The following is an 8729-nucleotide window of genomic DNA, read 5'->3' on the forward strand; positions in this document are numbered from 1 at the left end:
ATGTGGGGACATGGGGTGGCGAAGGACAGAGGGACACGTTGGGGACAAAGGATATGGGGACATGGGGATGGTGAGGACAGGGATGTAGTGGGGACACACAGAGGATATGGGGACAGGGTGGGGGTCGTGGCGGACACGGGGGCACAGAGGACATGGGGACATGGYGGGTTACAAGGGACATGGTGGGGGCTGGTGAAGGGTGGAGGGACATGGGTGGCAAAGGATGGAGTGTGGGGACAGGAAGGACACAAAAGATGTAGGGGCACAGTGGGGACGGGAAGGACTTGGGATGTGGAGCAAAGCTAAGGATATGGAGAGATGGGGACAGGGGAGGCTGAGGGGACACGAAGGGCATGGGGATTGTGGCAACACAAAAGGACATGGCAGGGGACAAGGAGACAGAGGATGGGGAACACAGACATACAGGGACATGGTGGAAAGATCTGGGGACAGAGGGAGRCACAAAGAATGGGATGGGTGTGGGGCATGGGGGGACATGGGCRCCCTGGTCCTTCAGGATGGGAAAGATACGGGGATACAGGGGGACATAAAGGASAGGGGAGATGGGGGACAGGAAAGACACAGACACAAAGGGTCGGGGGTTACAAAGGACATAGGGAACACAAGGACCGAGGGCCACGGGACCATGATGGATGGGGAGATGTGAAGGATGTGGGCAGCCTGAAAGGGAGGTGACAGGGTGGATGCGGAGGGACATGAAGGACAGAAGGAAACAAAGGACGGGGACGCGGGGACACGAGGACAGGGCACAGGAAGGACGTGGGGCACGTGCATGGAGGGATGGGGCTTTGGCTGGTTGGGTGGCGCTGGGGGCTCCCGCAGGTGCCCCTTGCTGGGGGAACGGGGGTGACTGGGGGCCACCTCACACCCGTCTCATCCCCCCGTCGGCCGCAGCTCCTCATCGCTCGCCGCAGAAGGACCAGCTGCTATTTCTACCCCCGYGCGTGGCCCAGCCTCCGGAGCGCCGACTGGTGGGAACGCGTGGTCCTGAAGGAATTTGGGCCGCAGGACTGGCTGGAGAAGTTCCGCATGTCCAAGGAGACCTTTTTCTACGTGTGCAACCGGCTGCGGCCGGGGCTGGCGCCCCACGGCGCCCACTTCCACGCGGCGCTGCCCCTGGAGAAGCGGGTGGCCGTGGCCCTGTGGCACCTGGCCACCAACGTGGAGTATCAGACCGTGGGCCCGCTGCTGGGCGTGGGGCCCGCCACGGTGCAGGCGTGCGTGCGCGAGGTGAGCTACGCCGTGGTGCTGCTGCTGAAGCCGCTCTACCTGCGGCTGCCCGGCGAGAAGGAGCTCGACAACATGGTGCGCGTGTTCCGCACGCGCTGGGGCTTCCCGCACTGCATCGGCGCCCTCGACAGCCTGCACATCCCCATCCACCCGCCGCTGCGCCTCAGCGCCGACTACTGCAACGGCCAGGGCTGGCACTCCATGCTCACGCAGGCCGCCGTCGACGGCCTGGGGCAGTTCTGGGACGTCTCCACCGCCTTCCCCGGCAGCATGGAGAACAGCGCCGTGCTGGAGAGCTCCAGCCTCTGGGTGCTGGCCAAGGAGGGCCGGCTGTGCCCCAACCCGCCCAAGACTTTCATGGGGAAGGCGCAGAAGTACGTGCTGCTGGGCGACGCCACCTACCCCTTGCAGGACTGGATCCTCAAGCCCTACCAGGAGGACGACAACCTCACGCAGCGGCAGCTGCAGTTCAACTACCGCCTGCGGCGCGCGCACAGCGTCATCGAGAACGCCTTCCTGCGCCTCAAGGCTCGCTGGCAGGTCCTGCTCAAGTGCGACGACTGCAGCCTGGAGCTGCTGCCCACGCTCGTGCTCGCCTGCTGCATCCTGCACAACGTGTGCGAGGCCCACGACAACCCCTTCAACGAGGAGTGGCTGGAGGGCACGGAGCCCAGCGAGCTGCCCAAGCCGTGCCAGCCCGCGCCCGCCTCCATGGAGGACGGCCGGGCCGAGCAAGTGCGCGAGCTCATGTGCCAGTATTTCGAGACGTGCGGGGAGGGCTGAGCCGCGGGCGTCCTCGCTCGCCGACATCCAGGAACCCCAGGAAACAGGAGAGGCGATCGCGGGCTGGCCGACGAGGAGCTCGTCCTCTCGCCTCCTCGGCGCTGCTGGCAGAGCGGGGACGGCTGGTGCAGGGCTCGGTCGGAGCAGCCTTTGCCGGCTCGCCTGCATGGTGCTAATGCWGTTTTTGCTGCGGCGATTCGAGGCAGGGGAATGTGTTTCATGCCCGTGTTCTCTGCCAGGATTTGAACGAGCTCGTGATGTGTTCTGTGCTGTGTGAATAAAACAGGGCTCGCGGTTCGGCTAGGAGGCCTGTCGGGTTTTCCCTTTGCAGGGTAAATGCAGGTCTGCAGAGCACAGGGCAAGCGGCRCCCACAGCCGTCACAGAGCTGGGTCCCTGGGGCTTCAAGGAAGGAGCAGCCAGAAGCCAGATCTGCCCGAGGTGCCCTGGGCGCCAGCGCTTCTGCCATGGGATGTGCCCGGACTGCCACCACGCTGGGCACGCTTGGGTGCTGAGGCAGAGGGCCAAGGACCAGCAGCTATTAGTCATGTTGGGGCAACGTYGAGGCGCCGCGCTGAGCAGCGACGTGTTAGGAAGGGTTTCGTTCCAAGGGTGCTGTGCTCAGACCAAACAGCAGAAGGGAAGATCTCCGTTGGGAGTATGAAACTCCTGGGAATACGTCTGGGAGGGGAATGGAAGTTGCCTGGGGCGGACGCTGGCGTCAGGTGTGAAAYCACCCCTGCAAACTGCAGCTCTGTAACCTGGCCCAGAAAGTCCCTCCCCGGCTGCCCTCTCTGGCAGCGTCTCCGAGCTCCGCAGGCGCTGGYGACGTTTTGGCACCGGGAGAGACGGCAGCGGGAGCCGAGGCTGCTCCGGGCGAGCAGGACCCTGCGGAGCGATCCTGCGGCCCGCGGTGCCTCCGCGAGGACGGGCAGGCGGAGGCGGYGCCGGGCGGATGGCAGCAGGGCCAGAGCCCACGGGGAAATGGGGAAATTTCTCGTCTGGGAAATGGGGTGAATGCAGCTCCCCGTGCCACGTCCTCCCCGAGCATGGGCACCTGCACCAGCTCTTCCCGCAAGGACACGGGGGACACACAGGCCTGTCCTGTGAGGGGGCACGGGAGCTCGGGTGCTGCCTCCCGGGAGCGCTGGCTGCCAGCCCCAATCTCCAGCACCCTGGCCAAAGGCAGCGGAGCAGCCGGGCCCGCGCGGGCCCCTTTGCCGTTGCCTTCTCAACGCTCACGCTGTCGTTCCCTGCCCTGTTCTCRCGGCATCTGGCGCCTCCCTCTGCTTTGCATCCCCAAAAAAGGCCCCGCAATGCCAGGGCGGCTGGCGATGCCGGCGGCAGGGACGGGCGCTGGGCTCCCTGGCACGGGGTTGGCCCCGCGGCAGTGCTTCAGGCAGCCCTTGGAGGCGCTTTTGGGATCAGCTGCAGGTTTTTGAGCGTGATGGTGGTTTTTGTTCCCTCCCTGGCTTTGTGCCGCACTGCTGAGCGGGCAGCCCTGCCTTCACGGCACAAAAAAAAGGCATCTCTCAGCGCGCAGGAACTGCAGCAGGGCCCTCCTGGAGACCCCAGCTTCCTTCCCTGCTCCCGAGAAAGGGCTGAAGGGCCCCTTGGAGCCGGGAATTGCTCCCCCGCCTCATTCCGACTGCGTGCTGATACCGCGAAGTCGAGGAGAGCGCGGCGGGAAAATCAGGATCACCCGCAGTGGGATGGGTGGGAAGGAGCCGCCTGGGACACGCTCAGCTCCCGCCCGCGGCCTTGGGGGGCAACTGGAGGGGGGCAGTGGGGCAACTCAGGGGGCAACAGGGCAGACCTGGGGGGAGATGGGTCCGTTTTGGAGACTAGCGGGGTAACCGAGGGTGACGGGGCAGCCCGGGGGGCACTGGGGCAGCTCTGGGGTCCATGGGGCAGTTTGGAGGGGAACGGAGCAGCGTTGGGAGGGGGCAGCCCGGGAGCAACAGGGCCGTTCTGGGGAGCGGTGGGGCAGCCCGTTGGGAAGCAGAACAACTTGGGGGGTGACAGGGCACCCACGGGGGAGCAGCTTGGGGCGATATCACCAACGCAGCCCGTCGGCCTGGGCCGCGCCGCCACTGCGCATGCGCCACGGGCGGGCAGAGGCACCACTGCGCATGCGCGACGGGCGCCGGGCCGCCACTGCGCATACGCCACGGGGGGCGCGCTGCACCACTGCGCATACGCCACGGGGGGCGCGCTGCGCCACTGCGCATGCGCCACGGGGGGGTGTGGCACTACTGCGCATGCGCAATAGAGGGGGCACTGCGCGTGCGCCACGGGGCCCCGCCTCTGCGGCGGCGCAGGGGGCGGGGCCCAGCGCGGGCCCCGCCCACTCGGCGGCCCCCCGGAAGCAGGGTGGTTCGGGCCGGCCGGCGCGGTCACGTGGCCGCGGCGGCGATGGCGGCGCCCGGTGAGTGCGGCTGGAGCCGGGGCTGGGCTCGGGCCTGGGCCTAGGCCTGGGCTCGGGTTCGCCGGTCCGGTCCGGTCCGGTCCGGTCCGGTCCAGTCCGATCCGATCCGATCCGATCCGATCCGGTCCGCGTCCGCTCTCGGGCGATCCGGTTCGCCGGGCCCGAGGTTCCCGGTTCCCCCCGTCCAGCCCCGTCCGGGGATGCTGCTCGGTCCATTCTGGCCGGGCCGCCTGGAAGGGGCCTGGTCCCGTTCAGCCCGGCCCGGTGCTGGGAGCCTTTGGGCTCCGGTTGAGACGGGCCCGGGCCCGCGGGACCTACCTGGGCCTGTCCGGGCTCGGCTCCCTCCCGGTCCCCGTCCCGGGGGTGGCTCCGTCCACCCGCCCCGCCCGGGAGGGGGGTCCCCGGCTCCCTGTCCGGCGGCTCCCCCGGAGGGGCCGGGGCCGTGCGGGGGCTCATCCCGTGTCCCCATCCTGGGGACACTCCCCGGCTGCGCCCCGGGCCCTCCGTGGGCTCCTGTGACCCTCTTCCCTTGRCACAGGTGGCCGCAGAGCGTGACCGGAGGAGGTCCCGGCGACCAGAGTTGATTCCCACGACCGGAGGAGATTCCCACGACCGGGGGAGGTTCCCGCACGGGAGCGCGGCGGCCGCCGGCATGGTGACGGAGCAGGAGGTGGAGGCGGTGGGGCGCACGCTGCTGGACGCGGCGCAGCCGCTGCCCGCCCGCTTCCGCGCCCTCTTCACGCTGCGCAACGTGGGCGGCCGCGCCGCCGTGCGCTGCATCAGCCGCGGCTTCGGCGACAGCTCCGCGCTGCTCAAGCACGAGCTCGCCTACTGCCTGGGCCAGATGCGGGACGCCGCGGCCATCCCCGCGCTGCTGCGCGTGCTGCAGGACCCGCGCCAGGAGCCCATGGTCAGGCACGAGGCCGGTACGTGGGCGCCCTCCGAGCGGCACCCAGCAGGACGGCCGTGGTTCCCCGCCGCCGCGCGGGGCCTGGGAGGGAGCGCGGAGCCGCCTGGAAGTAGAGGCTGTGTCCTGCGGAGCGTTGTGGTTGGAAAACCCTAACGGGCGTAAGGAGGCCCTGGCCGGACCGGCTGAGCGAGCCCTGCCGCTCCCGCTGTGCGCCGTGGCCGGGCCATGGAGGAGCTGTCCTGGTCAGGGCCGCGTCACYGCTTCCGAGTTCCAGCCGGAGCAGGTCCCGGGAGCTGTCGGTGGGAGTGGGCTCCCATCTCCTTAGATACCGTCATCATGTCCTAATGTCCTTCTTTCAGGTGAAGCCTTGGGTGCTATTGGGACTCCTGAGGTGCTGGACGTCCTGAAGCGCTATTCGGAAGATCCCGTGGTTGAGGTGAGGCTCCCTGGGGACTGGTATCSGGTGGGATTCATTCCTGGGGGTGGTCGGTGCGGAGCAGCATCCGCGCTGGGCGCCAGCGTCGTGTCCTGCAGCCGGGAATGTCCTGCGTGGGGCTGGGTGACAAGGAGGGGAGGCGACAGCCGGACGGGCCATCCAGCCCCGTCACGTTCCCCGTCACGGAGCCCGTCCCGGGGCCGTCCCCAGGTGGCCGAGACCTGTCAGCTGGCGGTGCGGCGGCTGGAGTGGCTGCAGGAGCACGGCGAGGATCCCGGCGCCAGCCCCTACCTCTCGGTGGATCCCGCCCCGCCGGCCGAGGAGACGGACGTGGCCAAGCTCCGCGAGACCCTCCTGGACGAGTCGCGGCCGCTCTTCGAGCGCTACCGGGCCATGTTTGCGCTGCGCAACGTCGGGGGCCGCGACGCGGCGCTGGCGCTCGCGGACGGTAAGGGCAGCCCGCGGCCGCCGCCGGCTCTTCCCGCATCCGGAGCCRCGGGCTCGGGCGCTTCCTCGCGGAGCCGCCCCAGGAGGCTCGGTGCGCCCTGGAACGCTTTCTTGGGAAGCTCAGGGATCTTGGGTGTCTCCCATCCTTTCCCRTGTTTCACAGCGCCCATTCCCAGGCTTTTTCCCATGGCTCCTGGTGGGGGAGGCTCTGGGCCATCCTGTCAGGGGTGGATTTGCCAGTGGGAGTTGTGGGTTTGTGCCAGGGCCTCTTGATGCYGCAGGGGTTTCTCTGTGGCACCAAGGGCTCCGCTGCCAGGCTCGGCCTTAAGCTCCTAGGACGTGGCCCATGGGATCCACCATGGGCACGGGAGGGTTGTCACCTGTCCTAGTGGGGACTTGTCACCTAGTCTGTGCCACAGAGCACCCGCTGCAGGTGACGGGGGCTGCTGGACCCTGCGGGGTTGGGGTGTCTGGCTGGGACGTGGGTGGTGAGGGGGCAACGTCCCCAAGTCCCTGGTGACCCTCTGGGACTGTCCCGCTGATTGGCAGTGAAGTCCCTCCGGCTGAGACCACTCGGGTGGGGAGGCTCCGCTCGGCATCCCTGGGAGCTCTTGGGTGTCCCCCGGGGGCTCTGGGTGTCCCCTGGGAGCTCTGGGTGTCCCTGGGGGGCTGTGGGTGTCCCTGGGAGCTCTGTGTGTTCCCGGGGCTCTGGGTGTCCCTGGGAGCTCTGGGTGTCCTCAGGGGGCTGTGGGTGTCCCTGGGAGCTCTGGGTGTCTCTGAGCACTGTGGGTATCCCCGGGGAGCTCTGGGTGTCCCCAGGGAGCTCTGGGTGTCCCCAGGGGGCTCTGGGTGTCCCTGGGAGCTCTGGGTGTCCCCGGGGGGCTGTGGGTGTCCCCAGGGGGCTCTGGGTGTCCCTGGGGGCTGTGGGTGTCCCTGAGAGCTCTGGGTGTCCTCAGGGGGCTGTGGGTGTCCCCGGGGGGCTCTCGGTGTCCCCGGGGGGCTCTGGGTGTCCCCAGGGGGCTCTGGGTGTCCCCTGAGAGCTCTGGGTGTCCCCAGGGGGCTCTGGGTGTCCCCAGGGGGCTCTGGGTGTCCCTGGGGGACTGTGGGCGTCCCCGGGGGCCGCGGTGTCACCGTCCCCTCCTCCCGCCCGCAGGCCTGCGCTGCGGCAGTGCCCTCTTCCGCCACGAGATCGGCTACGTGCTGGGGCAGCTGCGGCACGAGGCGAGCGTGCCGGCGCTGACGGCGGCGCTGCGCAGCCGCGCCGAGAGCCCCATGGTGCGGCACGAGTGCGCCGAGGCGCTGGGCTCCATCGCGCGCGACGGCTGCCTGGAGGCGCTGCGCGCCTGCGCCGGCGACGCCGAGCGCGTCGTGCGCGAGAGCTGCGAGGTGGCGCTCGACATGTACCACTACGAGAGGGGCTCGCAGCTCCAGTACGCCGAYGGGCTCTGCAAGCTGCAGGCGTCCGCCTGAGCCCCGCGCCTGCCCGCTCCGGGGCCGCGGAGCCGGCTCCGCGCCGGCCACCGGGAAGCGGCTTTCGCGCCCTGCCGACATTACAGCCCGTCTGCTCCTCCCGATCCAGGCTGAGTGACTCCTTGTGCCCCCGTGTCCCCCCATCTCCCGCGTGGGCTCTCCCGGGTACACCGGGGCCGAAAGGCTCCGCTCGCCTCGCGGGAGCCCTGCCCGGCGCCGGGTTGGCCTCGCGCCGTCGCTCGTGGCGGCTGCAGCTCCGCGGTGCCCGCGAGGGGCTCCCGGAGGCGGCTCCCACGGGAGCACCACGGCCACCTCGGCTGCTCCTGCCCGTGCGGGGCCCGCTGGCATCGACCCTCTGGTCCTTGCGCGGGAGCCGCTCCGGGAGCAGGGCCACGGGGGCGGCAGAGCCGCCCGCAGCTCCCGGTGCTTCTCCAGGGCCTCTCCCGGTGCTTCTCCTGCGCCGGCGGCGCTGCCCRTAGTAAAGCCCTGTCCTCGTGCGCTGCCACCGCAGTCGAGCTGTGATTTCGCCCTGGGCTCCGTGGGCACCGGGGAGTCCCCCGTGGCACCGGGACGAGGCCTCTCCACACCCCTGTCCCAGGTCTCACCCTGGATCTCACGGAAGGGGCTTGCAGGAAACGCAGGGATTTTAGTGAGTGTCCCCCCCGCTGCAAGCGCCCTGATGTGGGTGCCCAAGCATGGGGGGCTGCTCCTGGCTCCCAGCACTGTGACATCCCTCCAAGCTGCTTTGGGCCCAAATTGGAACAAAACAGGTGTTTTTGTGGCCACAGTCTGGTTTGGGGAGCCCCAGTGCTGCAGAGCAGGGCTGTATATGGGGACTGACCTTGGCCCCTGCCCAGCACCGGGAGCCCAGGGATCCCTCTCCGGGGATCCCGGTCCCGGGGCMGATGCTGTCACCCTTGTTCCCCAAGGTCATTTGGGCAGGGGTGGCCCAGGGCRCCTCGTCCTGGTGGCATCAGCACTGACCCTTGGAGGCTGCTCCGTCCCT

At 69.2% G+C, this 8729-nt stretch overlaps 2 protein-coding genes across 2 annotated transcripts; both read left to right on the forward strand.

The window, feature by feature from the left end:
• The first annotated feature begins 801 nt into the window (after positions 1-801).
• Positions 802-2034, forward strand: LOC112952682 (protein ANTAGONIST OF LIKE HETEROCHROMATIN PROTEIN 1-like). The gene has a single exon (XM_026045581.1). It carries the CDS (start codon positions 802-804, stop codon positions 2032-2034), a length of 1233 nt encoding a protein of 410 aa, XP_025901366.1.
• A 3075-nt stretch (positions 2035-5109) lies between these two features.
• On the forward strand, positions 5110-7763 carry DOHH (deoxyhypusine hydroxylase). The gene is made up of 4 exons (XM_026045594.1): positions 5110-5386; positions 5730-5806; positions 6017-6254; positions 7407-7763. The coding sequence occupies exons 1-4, from the start codon at positions 5113-5115 to the stop codon at positions 7721-7723; spliced, it is 906 nt and encodes a 301-aa protein (XP_025901379.1). The 5' UTR covers positions 5110-5112; the 3' UTR covers positions 7724-7763.
• Positions 7764-8729: the final 966 nt, after the last annotated feature.

The sequence above is a fragment of the Nothoprocta perdicaria genome, unplaced genomic scaffold (assembly GCF_003342845.1).
Source record: "Nothoprocta perdicaria isolate Ctin4 unplaced genomic scaffold, notPer1 scaffold_400, whole genome shotgun sequence".
In the NCBI taxonomy this organism is placed as follows: Eukaryota; Metazoa; Chordata; class Aves; order Tinamiformes; family Tinamidae; genus Nothoprocta; species Nothoprocta perdicaria.